This window comes from Sciurus carolinensis, chromosome 8 (assembly GCF_902686445.1).
Source record: "Sciurus carolinensis chromosome 8, mSciCar1.2, whole genome shotgun sequence".
NCBI lineage: Eukaryota > Metazoa > Chordata > Mammalia > Rodentia > Sciuridae > Sciurus > Sciurus carolinensis.
Genome location: NC_062220.1, coordinates 24348658 through 24367483, shown reverse-complemented (window position 1 = coordinate 24367483; position 18826 = coordinate 24348658). Strand labels below are relative to the sequence as shown.

Here is an 18826-nt window from a genome sequence, read left to right as displayed (position 1 = left end):
TCTTAAGTCCCACTGTTAGAGATAGATTGTTTTGAGTCTTGAAAAGGCTGGTGATGTAGCTCAGTAATAGATCACTTTGCCTAGTTTCTGTGAGGCCCTAGGTTCAATCCCCCAGTCCCTCCTGGCCACCCCCCAAAAATAGATTTTTCTGACAGGTTTTAAACTTTAAGGAAACTGACCAGCACCTTGTAAGGAATGATCACATTCATGAGAAGAGCCAGCAGACCAAGCAGAAACCTGTCTTGCTATCAGTCTGCCTGTAGGTCCTCCCCTGAAATGCACTGGACTTGAAAGGAGGAAAGGTATTACACACACAGTGTGGGAGCTGTGTCCAGAGCTGGCCTGGCCTGGGAATCTGAATTTCCAGATAATGACACACACACACATACACCCACAATCCAATATCTACCACTTTGTATGGAAGTTTTGGAAGATCCTTTCACAGGGGCTGAACCAGGGCAATCACAAAAGGAAGCAAAATTGCAATCCAGGTGATAGTGCCTGTCCAGGGAGGCAGCAGCACACGTGTTGAATTCTGAGCTTACATTTGAAGGGAGAAATGAAGGATTTACTGCTGTTTTGAATGTGAAGTCGAGGATGACTTCTGAGTCATCAGGAAGGATATAATTGCCATTTACTGAGGTAAGGAGATAAGGGAGGATTGGGAGGAGTGTCTTTCACCATTTGGGCTCAAGAATGACACCCAACAGGTTTTTAAAAAAAATCAATAAGGGTCAGGTCTCGTTGTCCTTTGCAGGGAAACATGGTTCTGGAACCAGAAGTTCTTCCAGAGAGTTTGGAATGGCTGCTATTTGACAAGAAAATTCTTGTACTGGGACCTGAAGTTTCTAAGTCATCTTTTTCCATTTTGGCCAATTCCACATGCCCCACCATGAAGCCTGAGAGGAGAGGCAGCCGTGAGCCCAAAGACAATGGTTCTCTCCCTTCTGGGCCCACTGGCCTGAGTGTTAGATGTCAGGGGCACTCTGGGGCATAGAGAGGCTCCCAGATCCAAAGACTGGACACCTAGATTTACCATAAATTTAGTTTTTGTTATTGTCATTTGAGAAGGAGACTTGTTATATCTCCCGAACTGGCCTCTAATTCCTGGGCTCAGGTGACCCTGCCTCAGCCTCCCAAGTAGCTGAGACTATAGGCATATGCCACTGCACCCAGCTACTTTTATTTGTTTGTTTGTTTGTTTGTTTTATTTTTGGTACTGGAGATTGAATGCAGAGGGACTTTACCACTGAACTATATCCCCAGCTCTTTTATATTTTATTTCGAAACAGGGTCTCACTAAGTTGCTTTGGGCCTTGCTAAGTTGCCAAGGCTGGTCTTGAAATTATGATCCTCTGGTCTCAGCCTCCCAAGTCACTGGGAATATAGGCATGCGCCACCACTCCCAGCCCAGCTAATTTTAAAAAATAAACCTTATATGTTTACTTTTTGAATTAAAAAAAAAAAAAAAAAAAAAGGATGGATTTACTTTAAACTGAAGGAATGCTAAGGTTCTGTGTGGCTTTGAAATACTGGGGTGCTGGGGCTATTGATGTAGCTTAGTGGTATAACACTTGCCTAACATGCGTGAGGCCCTGAGTTCAATTCCCAGTACCAAAAAAAAAAAAAAGAAGAAGAAGAAGAAAAAGTAAGTAAGTTTTAGGGTGCTAAGTCTTGATGGATACAGTGGTGCTCACCTTTAATCCCAGTGTCTTGGGAGGCTGAGACAGGAGGATCTCAAGTTCAAAGCCAGCCTCAGCAAAAGCGAGGCATTAAGTAACTCAGTGAGACCCTGTCTCTAAATAAAATACAAATTAGGGAGTGGGTTGTGGCTCAGTGGCCAAGTACCCCTGAGTTCAATTCCCAGTACCAACAAAATAATCTTAAGGACATTATAAATCTTCATGACGAACCAGGGTTCTGCCAAAGGAGCTTGCTTCTGATTTGTAAAAGGGAAGGACATCCAACCTTCTCCAGGGTCCTAGCAGAAATCAGGAGTTAAGCAGCTGTGTGAGGGGGCCTTGAGGAGTGCGACACACATGCTAAAGGAGTCATTTCTACAATTGTCCAAGGTCTCCCCAGAAAGGAAAAAGGATAACTCCAAGCTCTTAAAAGTGGAACGTGAAGAGCTTCCTGTTGCATTATCAATTGAAATGACCCAGAATACAAGCTTGGATTAACATGCGCCTCTAGATTAGGGCTAATCAGGGACAGGCTGAGCAGATGCAGGGACAATCCCAGCCTGATTACTGTACCTCAGCATTTAATCATCTCTCTTCCAAGGGCAGCCACCCGACTTAGTGCATACTGGGTTTCAAAGCCTCCAGGCCCACCCCCTTTCCCTTGCCGTGGCCATAAAGGCTGCTAGGTCAGAGACACTGAGGCGATTTAATCTAATCCCATGTCAAAATGCCTCTGTGTGAGAGGGAGAGAGATCTTAGCGTCCCCGCAGCGGGATGGTGGTGTGTTGTTTAAGGTGGAGGGGAACTGAAACTGCCCGTGGAGCACGGTGGAATGGCACTTGAAGGCATTCCAGGCTGTGCAGTGACCCCTGTGCGGAATTTCTGAAAACGCTCCAAACGCTTCTTAGGATGTGTAATGCTGTCACCAGGTTTTCGCCCCGAGACAGTTCTGTGTGGGAGTCATTTTATCACCCAGTCACGGAGGCCAGATTTTCCCCTTCCCTGATGTATGGAATACAGAAAATGGAATCTGTGAGAAATGATTTTATGTGAATGAGTCATGAACATAGTATTTTTTCCACTTGTGTTTTACATTTTTTTTCTGAGTTGTGTCTCTTATTGTAACACAACCTCATCCCCTTAAAACGCTCCTACCCTAATTACCCAGTCCCTAGAAGGGAACATATTAAATCATAGAAGGAAGGTTTCATTCATGAGCATAGGGGACATTTATTGAGCATCTGCTAACTGTTAGGGACTCAGAGATCAATCCCTTCTTAAGGAATTTAGTCTGCTTGGCAACAAGAAATGCAAACAGTGATAATGTGACCATTGCCTCCATGGAGGTCTGTACCAAGTGCCACGGGGCCACAGGAGAAGAGGACACAGGCCAGAGGAAGGCAGAGACTGGAGCTGACCTACCGGAGGAAGAGTAGGAGCCCTCTCAAGAACAAGCCAGGGACAGTCACTCCAGGCAGAAGCCACAGTGAACACAAGCCTGGAGGCCAGTGTTTGGAGGACTTCAGCTCATTCAGCTGGTTGGCGTGTGAAGCAGGATTCGTGGATCACTGGGCCTAACTGAGCAGGAGGAGCGAACATGAAGAGTTGAATGCAGCCCGACAAAGGGTTTGGACTTAGAGCCTGTGGGTTGTTAGAAACCACTAAAGAATTGTAAAGGGTAGCAACAGAATCAGTGTGTTGTGTGTGGAAGACCATTCTAGTTACAGCAGTGCCGGCCAATATCTATTTTTGCTTTTGAACCTTTCGAAACATCTTTTCTGAAGCAAATCTTTCATGACACTAAAAACTGTCTTAACAACAGCATGAACCTATATCCACACACACATCCAAAGCCAGGGTGAAGGAGCTTTAACTTCAACAGTGCTTTACATTTCAAACCATCTCAGCTCTAACACAGGTGGTTGCTCACAGAAAAGATCTCCCTGCTCACTGCATCAAGTTAAGAGCTTTCGGAACTGAATGGAGCCCAGTGGCAAGAACAATGACAGGAGACATGTTTGCTTCTCTATTTTGGTTGCTGTTTGCCAGCATTTGAGTTCTTTAGGGAATGACACAGGTGTCCTGGATTTGCCGCTGGGTATTTGGGGTTATTTCATTAACTGCCTATTTTGATCAGAGGAGGGTTTAAAAATGATGATGGTAAAGATACACGGGATGAGGTGGGGGACTGAGGAGCCATGTGGTCCTCACATATACTTAGGCCCATGTGATTAGGGACTAGGGCCTAGTTGCACGTTGGTTGAAGCCAGCAATGGACTTCCTTTTTCTGTGGCCCTCAAGGCTATCTTGTGGCCAACTTGGGGCACACTTTGTACTTCATACTATGGGGAATGTGGAACAAACCAGAGCCAGGCCTGGGCTTGACTGGACCCCTGCCAGGTGGGAAGGCCCATGTACATGCCGTCAGTAGCCCAAGCCAGACTGTCCACCTTACCATCCTGGTGCCTACTAAGGTGCCCATTAGGCATATCGACAGGCTGCGGTGGGGCTGGCTTCCAAGACAAAGGATAACCGAACTGAGTTTTAATCTGGGGTTGTAGCTCAATGGTAAAATACTTGCCTAGCATGCATGAGGCCCTGGATTTGATCCCTAGCACCGCAAAAATAGTAAATACAGGAGAAGGAATTAGGGGTAAGAGAATTCCATATAGTGAACAACTTGAGCCAAGACCCAGAGAAAGGACGTGGCTAACATAGAGGGACTGAGAATAGTCCCAGGGCTGGGAAATGCCCTGAGTGTCTCACAGGATACCTGTGAGACGGTAGGGAAATGAACAGTAGAGACAGTAGGATAGGCCAAGGCTCCTGTCCCAGCATACCTGTAGCCCCAGCACTTGGGAGGCTGGAGGCGGAAGGATCACTTGAGCTCAGAAGTTCAAAACCAGCCTGGGCAACAGGAAGACCAAGGCAAGTCATGAGCAGCCTTAAACAGTATGCCAAAGCATTTGAACAGAATATTTTAAACTTTGGGAATTTCATTAACATCACAGAGCTCAAAAGGTTGAGACTGGGGGAGTGACATGTTATCGGAAGAGAATTTGGCTGGGAAGGGTAAACTCAAAGGGGGATTGGTCAGAGACATCTGGAAGCCATTTGCAAGGGTTTAGACCAAAGAAATTGAACTGGTCAGGCTTCTGCAGCCAATGCCTGCCCTTTGGTCTTCCACCCTCTCAGTCTGTGAACAGCCATGCCGTTCTTCTCCACTTCTGTGCCAGCCTCTCGGAAGCTACTGTCCATACCTTCGTTTCTATTAACACACACCAGCATAAGCAGGGTTTCTACAGATGACTGTCATCAAAATAAAACATCAAGTCCTGTTTAGTGTCGCATCATCAAATATTTCCTCCTAAACTGGCAAAACTTACTCCTAGAAAAGTCACACACAAGTTAACGTTGTAAAATAATATTTTATTTTTTTACAATATATTCTAATATCCCTTTTTAAAACTCACTTTTAGTTGGGTACAGTGGTGCATACCTATAATCCCAGCCACTCTGGAGGCTAAAGCAGGAGGATTGCAAGGTTCAGGTCAGCCTAGGTAACTTAGCAAGAAAGACTTGTTTCAAAAAAAAATTTAAAGATGCCAGGTACAGTGGCACGCACATGTAATACCAGTGGCTTGGGAGGCTGAGGCAGGAGGATTACAAGTTCAAGGCCAGTCTCAGCAACTAGCAAGACCCTGTCTCTAAATAAAATATCTTTTTTTTGCGGTACTGGGGATCGAACTCAGGGCCTTGTGTTTGCAAGGCAAGCACTCTACCAACTGAGCTATCTCCCCTGCCCAAATAAAATATCTTTTAAAGGGATGTGACTGAGCAGTAAAGCACCCCTGGGTTCAATCCCCAGAACTAGAAGAAAAACATTTTCATCAAAGTAGCATATGGCTTAAATGTCAAAAACCCTAGAAATAGAGTCCCTGGTAGTGGATGGAGTACCTCTATCCAGCAATTGCTCCCCTGACCCACTATTAAAAAGTGATTATGCCACCTGAGTACAGGTATAGCATGGGTTCCACACAGCAAAACACTAAAGAACTCAAATTTGTAACAAATTCTGTGGCGGATTTAAAGTCAAGTTGCTGGTTACTGTATAGTAAATTCCTGGGCATTCTCAGTAATCGAACATGGAACATGTACACAGGGAATGGAAATACCATCACACCTTATTAGCACTATATTGTAAATGGAAGATGCATCATCTTGAAACTATTTTAGATTGGCACACTCCCTCAAAAAAGGACTAAAAGACTTTTATTTTTTAAAAAATGTAGGCCAGAGATAACATTTTATGTTGTTTTTTCCTGGTATGTATCTTTCTACTCTAAATAATAGTCTTATAATTTTTTTTAGGTGAGACATTTTCACAATCTGGGGATGACTTGACATCTATATTATCTATAGTATTTGTTCATTATAATGAACATAAAACTAGTTCATTACCAAGATGATTACATTTCCCTTTTTGTATAACTTTTATTTTCAACTTAATACTTGTTTGGGCAAGGTATGGAGGAGGGTTTTCCTCTCTAACTGTTTATCACCAGTTGTATCCAGCTCTGCTGTGGAAGATCCCTGGGTGTTCTTTCCAGGGTCACTCGGTCTCCTCTATCCCCCAGAGCACTCTATGCTCCCTAGGCTGCTGCAGGCCCTTTGCTCCATCCCTCCCTCCCCTCCCCATTCTGCTGTGGACTCTTACGTCCCATGGTGGCTGCCTCTGAGCTCTCTCACTTGCATGGAGCACATCCTTGAGCTTCCAGAGAAAGTGCATGGAAGACCAGGTTTGCCAGTCTTTATGTATCAGCCCCCATGCTTAACTGGTACAGGTATTGTTTCACGTGCTGGATGTGAAATTCTAGGCTGAAAGCATTTTCTTTCTGACACTTGTAGACATTGCTTGAGAAGTCCACCATGTTCCCATTCACAGTTCTTCACATATGACTTTCCCCCGCACCTTTCTAGAATCTGTCAGGAGCTTTACTATATCCCTGGTGTGTCTTAGTGTTTGAACCTTTTTTTTTTTTTTTTTTTTTTTTTTTTATCGTGTTGGGCATCAAGTGGGTCTTTTCAATGTGAATGCCTGTTTTTTCAGTTCTAGAAATTTCCTTATGTGTCTAGTAATTTCCTACCTTCTATTTTTTTCTGTTCTCTTATCAGAAACTTGATCTCTTAAGTTTCATGTTTTCTCTCCTATTTTCCATTTTATAATCTTTTCTACTCTTTGTAAGATTTCCTTGATTTATTTTTTTTAATCTTCTTTTGAAGGTCTGTTGAATTTTTTTATTTCAAAAATTTTCTCCTGGGCTGGCTCAGTTGGTAGAGTGCTTGCCTCACATGCACAAGACCCTGGATTCAATCCCAGCACCACACACACACACACACACACACACACACACACACACAAATTTTCCTATTCATTTTTTATAGCATCCTTTTTTTTCTTTGTTCACAGTGCTGGGATTGATCCCAGGGCTTTGCATGTGTAGGCAAGTGCTCTACCACTGAGCTATACCCTCAACCTCTAGCATCCTATTTTTTTATGATACAAATCTCTTATCTCTGAGGATAGTAGAGTTTGGGGGCACATTTTGCTTTCTCCTGCTCCCCACATTGTCTCTGCTACTCCTGTATACTTCTGTGTCACTTAATAGTGACACACTGAAATGCCATTTGTCATGGTATACAGAGGCAGAGTGAAGTAACCTACTAATAATATAGGACAGCAGGCCTCACCCTACCCACCAAATATAGGTCTTTTCTTGGGGCCTCCCAGGTTAGTTCCTCAATTCAGTGGTTGAACCTCAGGTGTCTGTGACAAAGGCCTGAGCATTAGTGTTGGGGGTATTTACTGGTCCAGTCAGATACAACTTTGCACCAATTCCTGTTTTCAGCCTACTCCACTCTTTCTGCAGGAGCCTGCCTCCAGGTCCTGAGCCCCCACCCCAACCCCATGAGGGCACAGCTTCCACTTCCAGAAGAAACCAGTGCCACTTCACATACACTCTGCATCTTGAAAACTATGTTAATATTCCTCTTACATGCTTACTTCATTTACTGTGATTCTAGTTTCAGAAGAAAGGAAGGTCTGCCTGTGCATGTACTCGGCCTTATCAGCCTTAGTTAACTGGAAATGGACTGCCTTCTCTTACATTGCATGGTGCTTCCTTTTTTTTTTGTAGTAGGAATTGAACTCAGGGGTACTTTACCACTGACCTATATCCCAACCCTCCCCACCCTTTTTTTTTTTTTTTTTTTTTTTTTTTTTTTAATTTTGAGACAGGTTCTCTGAATTGCTAATAAGTTGCTGAGGCCGGCCTCGAACTTGCGATCCTCCCACCTCAGCCTCCTGAGTCACTGGAGTTAATGTGTGCATCACCACGCCTAGGCACTGTTTTCTTTCTTTATAAACTGTCCTTTCAGCTCTAAGTAATAGGGTGATAGTTGAAGTTTTGGTTTTTGTTCGGGTTTTGGTTGAGTTGACCCCAGTGTGCTTAAAAATTTTATTGGTGTGTGAAATCTAAAAATTGGCAACAGAGGCTGGGGATGTAGCTCAGTGGTAGAGTGCTTGCCCAGCGTGCATAAGGCCCTATGTCCATCCCCAGTACCACCAAACAGACAGATAGACAAGTAAATGAAATCAAGCAGTGTTTGTTTGTTTGTTTGTTTTTTCATATATATATAAGCTTGACTCTGAAGGGCAGGACATAGATGGGACAGAGGCCAGATGACATAAGAGGAGAGGGAAAAGTTTGGTTTTTTGGTTTTCCTCTTATCAAGGTCATAGAAACTTGAGATCAGGCAGAAAGCGGGTTGGATTAGGCAGGTAGTATAGCAGAACATCAGCTTAGAGTAATGGTGGCCTGTTGGCAGAGGAAGAAGGCAGTGGGGGAGCAGGGTCTGACAATCGGGGAGGATGTACCCCTGATGGCCCTGTACCGCCTAAAGACCGAGCAGGCACAGTTCTCCCAGCAAGTCGTGGAGGCCCCGCCCTGAGGCATGTTTCCACAATTTCTCCAGACTTTTCTTTCCTGAGAGTCTGTTTTGATATATTAAAATGAAATGAGAAAAGAGATTATCCATGCCTGGAAAATGAGTGATTTCCTGAAGCCAGCAGACAGTGACACCCTGAAGGACTAGGCCAGTTGCCCACCCATCCAGCCAGCATCTGGGAACCTGAGCATGAGCCCCACCAACGGTTTTGCCTTTGTCTCTCCAGGCCTGGTCCAGATCCCTGTGAGCATGTACCAGACTGTGGTAACCAGCCTCGCCCAGGGAAACGGGCCTGTGCAGGTGGCCATGGCCCCTGTGACCACCAGGATATCGGACAGCACAGTCACCATGGATGGCCAGGCTGTGGAGGTGGTGACATTGGAACAGTGACATGCAGCCGTATCATGGCATCGTTTTCTAGTCTACTTCAAAATTTTTTACGCGTTTGCAGAGGTGCAATCAAATGGAATTAAGTCTCTCGACTTTGGAAGAAAAGTTTTGTTAACCTTTTTTTTTAAAAGGAAGAAAGGCAGCGGATTTTGGAATTGCATTTTTTTAAAGCACCACTCTTGATTTTCTGGGATTGGTGGAGTAAGAAACTGCATTGTCAATTTCACTGTCCCGAAAAAGCCAAATTGTGGCAGGACTTCTTTCTGCGGAAACGTGTGTATACTTATGTGTGTGTATGTGTGAGTGTGAATATATGTATATGTGTACATATGGACATACACATTTACATATATATATATATAAAGTCTATATATACATACATATATATCTGTATATATATGTATGAAACCGCATGGAATTATCTGTATGAAATCAAGGTGAGCTGTGGAAACAATTATCCACCCAGTTTAGTGGGTGGTAGGGTACGTGGCCAGACACAGTCACCTGGTTTTTGTTCATACCAGGGTTATGCGTTGAGCTACTGACAAACTCAGGCAGAGGTGACCATGCCCTTCACCAAAGCTGCCTCCCAGTGGCCACCGAGAACTCTCCCTGCTGGACTCACCTGAGGAAGGAGGTTCCAGGATGCAGTGGGATCCAGAAAGTGCTTGCAAGATCCAGGGATCTCATGGTCTGCCAGCTGAGACACTCCTCGGGCTGGCCCAGGTGCTGACCTTGCCACAGGCAGGTGAATGTCCTAAAGTTCCAACCAGGGACATAAGGGTTTTCCTCAGCTTCCCATCTCCTCCACATCCCAGGAATCCTTCTTGATCTTATGACCATTAAAGAGTTGCTTTGGTCTTAAGGTCAGTCCTGAATTGGTCATGTTTGTGAACTGAAGGTAACAGAAGTATTAAGGGTCTGAGGAGTGTGCGTGCTAAGCGTGCTTGTGAGTGTGCGCGTGCATGGTGGGGGAGAGAATGGGAAGAGGTGGAGGAGTTGGAGGGGAAAGGAAGAAGGGAGAAAGTCTTCATAGACCAAGGTCCACCAGTGGGAGCCATTTCCTTTCCTCCAGCTGTCCGTAGCTAGAGCTTAACAGAGGAGATTCTGCAATGAAAAGGGACACCTGGCTCCGGAAGGATGGCCGTCACAATGGGACCTGTCAGAAGAGAGAGGGCCTCACACCTGGATCCGGCCCCGCTTCAGGATGGCTTTGTGAGGCCCGTTTTCCTGGTGTGTCCTAGTGGCCCAGGCCCTGCGTGGCTTCCCTGCTCACAGGTGTCGATTGGCCTGGGTGATATTTGTAAGTTAAATTCTGTGCTTCCCTAGCTGCAAGCCCTGAGTCTCCTGTGGCTAAATTTACCTGACTTTTCGACAGGCCTAATCCCTGCTCCTTGAGTGCAGGGACAACTCTTCCTTCCTCCTCCCATGTCCCCCCATGTGTGATAGTGTATTTAATGTTTTTTTTTTTTTTAATGCGACATTAAAAGATTCTTCATGTCTTGCTCAGCCTTTGAGAAAAGTTTCAGATTCTTGTATTTGCTTGTTTTATATAAAACTATCCAATGTTCTTTGTATGTTCTTTTCTGTACGTAATGGGTGGGAGGGAGGGAAGGGAAATTTACATATGAACAGTCCTAGTTCTACAATTTGTTATTTTTTTAATTATTATTTTTTATCATCATTGTGAAGCTGTCCAGGGGCTTTAAAGTCCGTGTTCCTTTGTGGTGAAATAACCTCCTAATAGTTTGAAAAATTGCCAAGAAGAAGATAAAAGCAAAATCCCAGTAGCAGAGCATGGATTCTGTGTTGTTTTCCATTCTGTCTATACTGCCTCATTCAATAAATAGTTAAAAATGTGGCAACAGGAAGTGGAACTGTTCATCTCTGTAGGAGCCTTTGGCCTCTTGGGCAAAGGACTCTCTGTGAAGGTGGCTGTGCATCTCAAAAGGTGCTTGTACTCAGAGTCCGTGGTCCTGGTTCCACATGGCACTAGAGCTCTAGGCGCTGGTCAAGGCTGGATCGGGGGCTCCTGCCAGCCCCAGCCCCCGCCCAGCTCCATTTCATTTAATGCGTTTTCTATATAATGATGTTCTGGAAGAAATATTAATTTGAAAAATACTAAAGATGGTTTGAAAGTTTCTACTCTGGAGTTCTTTTTTTAGGGGTTATTTTGATATCCTACTTAAAAACCAAGGTGGATGAAGGTGTCTCCATCTTGGGAGGCTCTCCCACCTGAGCTCTAATACCTGAGTGGATCATCTTCCCCAGCAGAGGCCCAGGGCATGAAGTGTTTCCTTATAGCCTCGCTCCTCCATTTCTCACACCACTGACTGTCTTAATTTGGCAACTGCCCCCTTTCCAGTTGTGTGTCCTGCCACACCCCCAGCTCAGGCCCACCCCAGACACCCTAGTCTCTACACCTCCTTGACTATGCTCACTGTGCCTCGGCCTGGAATGTCCTTCCCCCTGTGCCACCACCCCTTTTTGTTGTTGGATGTCTTGGTCTGGTACTTGATGATAATGATTAGAATGATTGAATGGGAAGGTCAAGAAGTATTTTCCTGATACCTGATGGTAGCCCTCCTCACCATCCTCTTGCACAAATGTCATGGTGCCACCTATTTTCACCGGAGAGGATGGACCAGAAGAAAGAGTGATGGCAGCCACCCAGGGAACAGTGAGGTTACTAGAGACCCTCCCAGTCAGGATGAGCCTCTCCTATTCGGCCAGACGCAGGCACTGCATTTGTCACAGGCATTATTGACAAGTGTCTTTGGTTGGTCTGATGAAGATCTCCTCTCCCACTAGTGGCTAAGTCACCTACTGGTGCTACAAACTGCTGCTCAGCACAGTCAGGTAAGTGCAATGGATGATGCAGCAGCAGCAGTTCAGGTGGCGAAGGAGCGGTGACACAGGCAGAGTGGACAGCAGCCATCTTCCGTTTCGTTTGGCAGTGCTGAGATTGAGCCCAAGGCCCTGCATATGTGAGACGAGCACTGTACCACTGAGCCTCATCCCCAGCCTGGAAGCATCTATCTAGAGGGGCAGAGTCTCCTAAGTGCTGGCAGATCGTCACCTCACCTGAAGGTGGGCCCTGCTGCCCACAAGTCTTCACAATTTTCCAGAGAATCTGAGGAACCAAGATTTTTATATGAAATCTGATTTAATCAACAAATCAAAAATTCTTTACATGTTCCACAGGCAAAATAAAACCCATCTGGAGATCAGATCTAGCCTGAGGGCCAGTTTGCTTAACGTCATGAATGCCTAGCATGTGCCAGGTGAATGAGGCATGGCAGTGGCCCGTAAGAGACAAGATGAGGAGGAGACATCCATATGAACAAATTGCTGCAGCCCAGTGAGACGAGGGGCCATCTGGACAGGATGCCACAGCAGAAAGAGTTCTGTTAGCCTGGGTAAAGTAATCACCCAGGCTGCAAGCACAAGATCTGGTGCTCATAGAAACCACAAGGCTTGTGTAAGAATCCTTGACTCTTAAGTCCTATAGCTAAGAGAACCCACTGGTGATGGTGGTGCCCACTGGAGTCATCTAAACTTGAATGAATGAGCTGAGGAGAATCAGAACGGGGAGAGGAAGGTCCCATGCTGAGAAGAAGAGCTCAAGCTGTTTCACTCAGGCCCAGCAGAGTGCTCTGTCCCTGTAAAGCCCCTGAAGCCTCAGCTGTGAGCATGGCAGAGTGGATCAGGCTCATGGTGGGCCCTTTGGCGTTAGTACCAAAACTCATCAAAACATAAATTGAGCCAAGCATATGATGCATGCCTGTCATCCTAGCTATTCAAAAGGCTGAGGCAGGAGGATCACAAGTTCAAGGGCAACCTAGGGAGACCCTGTCTCAATTTTTTTTAAAAATGGCTGGGGTGTAGCTCAGTGATAGAGTGCTTACCCAACATGTATTAGGACCTGGGTTCCATTTCCAGGACTGAAAACAAAACAGTTGGAGCAGAACCCACATACTGCCTCCTACCTCCAACTCAGCAGGCCATTTGCCACCCAGGTCACTATACCAGGCTAGCCTGTGGCCTCAGCACAGCTCATGCTCAGATGCCACAGTTGAAGGTCACCACTGGCGCATCCTTATCTGGCCTCTGCTTTTACTACAAGAGAACAGCTCTGTGAGAAGACCCTCTCAGGATGGTGGAGATGGCACAAAGGAAAGAGGTAGGATGACAAGAGAGCCAGGACCTCTGGACCAGACAGACAAGTAGCTTCAAAGCAGAGGCTTGGCTCAACCTGCTTTTCCACCCCCAAGGTTGCAGCGCCATGACGGACTCACCAATTCACCGTGAATTTGAGTTTCTCCCTCCTAAAAACTGCTCAGCTTTAGCAAATATTTATTTAAACACTGGTGGCCTGTAGTGTGTTTCTGCAGGGTGGGAAAAGGAGGAAGGAACAGGAGTAACAGTCATCTGCAAATGGGGAACCAGGGCCTGGGGCTGATCTAGGGCCACTGTAGGAAGCAGGTCAGGCCTGGGTCCTGAGCCTGTCCACAGGTACTCCTAGCTCTTGCTTCTGAGAACTGTGCTTGTTCACAACTAGATTTCTGTGGTAACTACAATGATAGTTAACCCTAACAGTATGCTTTATACTTACTGTATTAACTGATTTAATCTTTACAAAGTACTATTATCCCTCTTTTACAGATAAGCAGTGAAGTACAAGAGGTTAAATTTATATAACCTGGCCAAGTTCACTCTGCTAGTGGGGGACAAAGCCAAGGTACAATCTTGGACAGTCTGGTTCCAACACTGCCACTTGATATGCTTTTCTTATGGCCTGAAATGAATGAAAGCAGAGGCATAAGAGCATTCAGTTATATTTCTTTTCATTTACACTCTTTATTGGTGCATTATAGTTATACATAATGGTGGGATTTGTTACATATTCATACATGCACACAATATAACAATATAATTTGGCCAACATCTCTCCCCAGCACTCAGTTACATTTTTAAAGTAGTTTAACTAATACGTGGGAGAAAAAGCTAGAAGTTCCCCCCAAATTTAATGTACTTGCAAGTAAAATTGTTAGCAGGGGTAAGGCTGTGGCTCAGTGGTCGAGTGCCTAGCATGTGCAAGGCCCTGGGTCCCACCCCAGCACCCCCCAAAAGTTAACAAAATTTAAACTAACTGACTCTCAACTGAAATTTCTTCTGAATTGATTTAGAAACTAGTAGTTATAGCTTCCAATTACTAAATGATGCTCTGCCTTTTACTATGCAAAATGCTTTATACCCTTTTTTCTAATCCTTTCCATAATCCTGTAAAGAGAGAGATTCCATTTTACAGATGTGGGAATTGACACTCAGAATCATCCCCAAGTGCGCACAACTAGCAAATGGAGGACTGGAGTCACAACCTCAGGTGCCTGGCCCTGGCAGCTCTGCTCTTTGTGCCAACCACTCAGGCAGATCACAGAAAACAAACTGCACATCAGGATTCTAAGTAGGCCTCCAGGTATGTCTTGAGCTCAGCCCAGGTGCAGCCCCTCCCGGGTCATTGTGTTCTGGGGCAGTGCTAGGGTTGTACCACGGTCCTTGCCCAGGGCTTGCCAAACCCAGAGCAGCTTATGAGCTAGGCCTTTTCATGTCTGTATCTCTCCTGCATATCTCTCTCTCTCTCTCTCTCTCTCTCTCTCTCTCTCTCACACACACACACACAGCAGTCATGGTGGCACACACCTGAAATCCCAGTGACTTGGGAGGCTGAGATGGGAGGATTGCAAGTTCAAAGTCAGCCTCAGCAACTTAGTAAGACCCTGTCTCCAAATATAAAATAAAAAAGGCTGAAGATGGGACTGAGGTTGTAGCTCAGTGGTAGAGTGTTTGCCTAGCACATGTGAGGCCCTGGGTTCAACCATCAGCACCACATAAAAATAAACACAGTAAAGGTATATCTATAATTTAAAAATATTTTTAAAAATTAAATCTTTAAAAAAAAGGCAAGGGATGTAGCTCAGTGGTAGAGCAGCCCTGGGTTCACTCCCTAGTACCAATACACGCACAGACTTGCATGTAGCAGGAGCTCAACACATGGATGAGTAAACCTAGTTTGCTGGTGGTTCCTTAATCAGAAAATTCAGGGAGCCCAAAACTTACATGCCCACACATTTTCATTACTAAAGACTTCCACAAAAATCCATTGTTATCAATCATTAATTTGATGTAAAACTAATGTTAGTTTACTTGTTTTTTGACTGCCAAGATGGAATCCAGGGTCTTGGGCATGCCAGGTGTGCATACCACCACTGAGCTACACCCCCAACTCCAATAAACTTGGCCAGGAGCTGTCCTGTCAAAGGTGAAAAGGTAGTAAAGATGTTGATGCCTGATCAGTTGGTCTTTAAAAGCCCCAGGACCCAAATAAGAGATTGGCTAATGATAAGAAGCACTGGGCAAAGTCATTGGATTGTGAAATGGTCAGTTGATCTGAGCCCCAAACAGCCTTGCTGCTTTCTTGTGCCCTTTTATGGAAGACAACTTTAAAGCTGGACAACAAGAATGAAATGATGGCATTTGCCAGTAAATGGATGGAGCTGGAGAATATCGTGCTAAGTGAAATAAGCCAATCCCAAAAAACTAAAGGCTGGATGTGTTCTCTGATAAGAAAATGCTAATAACAATAAGGTAGGAGGCACCTAGGGAAGAATAGAGGTACTTTAGGTAAAGGGAGTGAAGGGAGGGGAGTGGGTATTGGGTGTAGGAAAGGTAGTAGAATGAATCAGACATCATTACCCTATATGCATATATGACTACACGACCAGTGTGATTCTACATCATGTACAACCAAAAGAATGAGAAATTATACTCCTTTTATGTATGATGTATCAAAGTCTATTCTACTGTCATGTATAACTAATTAGAACAAATTAAAAAAAAAAAAAAAAAAGGAAAAAGTTTAACTCAAAAAAAGTGATGTCCAGTTGGGAAAAAAACAAAACTTTAAAGCTTGGAAGATGTTAGCCTGCACCTCGTCATTCAGACTGTGAAGGTTAAAACGGAGGCAGGGACAGGCCCAGGGTCACATGGCTCTGCTCTCTCAACTACTGGTCTCCTCCCCTGGCCTGAAAATTTTAACTTACACCTTAAGTGTTTCTTACCAGAGCTATTTCTGTAGATACCAATGTTTAAGCCAAAGAAATTAATCTATAATTTACCAGAATTTTCTGAAATCGGTGCAGAAAGCAGAAACAACCCCTCACCCATACGCACACGCACACATGCACACACACGCACACACACCGTGCCAGGGCCTCAGGCACGAAGGGCAAGTGTTCTAACACAGATCTACACCCCGCTTTTTAGACAAAAAATAATTCACAAAAGTAAAGGGACCCTATCACATATGGGATTCTCCACCAGGGGCCTCAGGTGCGCATCTGTACAGAAGCAGTTTCGCCACAAGGACAGTTCGTGGGGTGCTACCTATGTGGATGGCCTGGGTTAGGTTTTTCGCCATGTGTGAGTTCCTGGCCTCAGTTTCCCTTTGTCCACACCTGCCCCAAAACCTCCCGCAGGTCCACGGAGTAGTGGAGACTAAATGAAAGGATGCCAGGACCACAGAAACCTTCCGGGATGGGCGCAGCAAAACCCCGCACGTGGTCTGGGCACATACGGTTCTGCTGGCACCCGCAGGGCCGGCATCTGCGTCTCTTAGTAATACGCTGCCAGTCTCGGGGCCGCTGTCTCGGCAGAGCACAGCCAATTGGCCGGCCAAGGTCACATGTCCTTCCGCAGTCCAATCAGCGGTGACTAGCGGACAGAGCCGCTAGATCCAAACCCCGGGGCCGGCCGTCTCAGAAAAGAAGTTGGGATGTGTTCACCGACCTTGCAACGCTGGAGCAGAGATCCTAAGGGCTTCCCCAGTGGGGCACCATGTCTTTGTGTAGTGGCCAAGATCCCTCCTGGGTCTGTGAAGGTCCAAGTTGGTAAATTAGGGGGTCATTAGAGTAACTGCATCATCTCTCCATGTCCACCATCCCCAATAACCTCGTTTGTTTTCAAGTTTTATTGATACAATTTACATACTGTTAAGTTAATCCGTTTTAAGTGTGCCATTCAATGGTCTTTAGTGTATTTATAAAATTGTACAACAATCACCATAATCTAATTTTAGAACATTTTTATTATCTCAAAAGAAACAGGTATTTTAAACTATTTTTCAAAAAACAATTGAAGCAGTTTACAAAAAAGATTTATACAATGAAGTTAAAAAATAAAAAATAAAAAAAAAAACAGGACTGAGAAGTCAAAGACCAAAGGAAGTCACACATTGCCAACTTGAGGTCAACACGGATGAGAATGATGAAGGTTCCCATTTAGCTCTGGTCTAGGCAAGGTGTCTGCGTCCCTAGAAAGGAATGAAGGACAAAGCGCCAAGTACTTTTTTTAAAGTTTAAGAGAATTCTAAGTTGTTTTATATTCACCATCTTCCACATTTTTATAACTAAAGATATAACTGATTATTTCCTTAGGCTTTTAAAGCCTTAAATATTCCTTTTTTTAAAGTTTTAAAAAATTTCTTCTTTACCCTTTTTAAAATTTTTAGTTGTAGATGGACACGATACCTTTATTTCACTTATTTATTTTTAAGTGGTGCTGAGCATGGAACCCAGTGCCTCACATGCTAGGCAAGCACTCTGCCACTGAGCCACAGTCCCAGCCCAAGTATTCCCCACCCCCTTTTTTTTAACCTTGTATTACTTTGAAACACCTCAATTGCAAAGATATTCTGGGAGGAGTTAGACTAAGAAGACATCTAAATGTTTGTGTACATGTCATTCATCTACAGAAAGGGTGGTAAGCAAGTCAAATGGTATAGCAAGAAATTGCATGGACTTTTTCCTTCCCTGGGACTGGTGACCACAGCCATGGCTGACATTGGAACACTTCATGCTCCAGAAAAGCACCAACCATAGGAGCATGAAGCTGCAAAATGGGCCTGCTGCTAGGGAGCTCCCTGTCCATTTGAAACTGCAAGGAAATGGGAGGGGCCATTGGGGCACTTTGTGGTGGGGAAGCACTTGAGAATTTCTGCCTTCCCTTCCCTGTCCTCCAAGATGTGCCCACCATGCTCCCAGATCCCCAATCCCAGAGGATCTGGACCACAAGGAAAGAAGGAAAGTGTCCATGAGGCAGACACCCTAACACCCAATTTCCCCAGACCTGCCTTCCTGGGAGACTGAAGCTTCCAAGTAGATGGACTTAATGATGGAATGTGTTCACAGAATTGTGGAATTCACCCAAAATGTCCTTAAGGATTCAGCAAGAAGTCAACAGAACATGGTAAGACAGTGACTGTAAAAAATAAAACCATTTTGTGTTAAGAACTGCCAACTCAAGATGCCTTTGGTTCCATAAACATAAGACACCACAGACTTGTAGACTGATCAGTTGCAACAAGGGGTTCCATTTGCTCACAACCAATCTGTCCTCATAGAGGTTTGAGACTACCCACCCACTGCCCTTGAGAACGTGGGGAATGGGCACCTCTGCCTGCAGCAACCTCCAAGGGAAGCTGTCCTTTCTCTACAGGTCTTCAAGGGGTTCTGTCCCCACCCCGCCCCATGCCACCTGCCCAGACATGCATAGGAGGAAGCAGTTTGGCTCAGATGATAGGGACCTGCAGGACAGGGCAGGAGGATGACCTGGAGACCCTCCAGAAACATCATTTGGTGGACCTGGGCAGAGGCGCTGGCTGGGAAGAGGAAGCCTCAACTGCCATC

The 18826-nt window shown here is 45.0% G+C and overlaps 1 protein-coding gene across 6 annotated transcripts in view; it reads left to right on the top strand.

The window, feature by feature from the left end:
• Positions 1-10941, top strand: part of Nrf1 (nuclear respiratory factor 1) — a 138917-nt gene extending 127976 nt beyond the window's left edge. For 5 of the 6 annotated variants that reach the window (XM_047560205.1, XM_047560209.1, XM_047560207.1 and 2 more), the window contains one exon: positions 8917-10941. In XM_047560205.1, coding sequence (XP_047416161.1) covers positions 8917-9080 — 164 coding nt within the window. In that variant the 3' untranslated portion in view covers positions 9081-10941. The remainder of the gene's footprint in view (positions 1-8916) is intronic. The other variant, XM_047560211.1, reaches the window with a different exon arrangement.
• The last annotated feature ends 7885 nt before the right edge of the window (positions 10942-18826 follow it).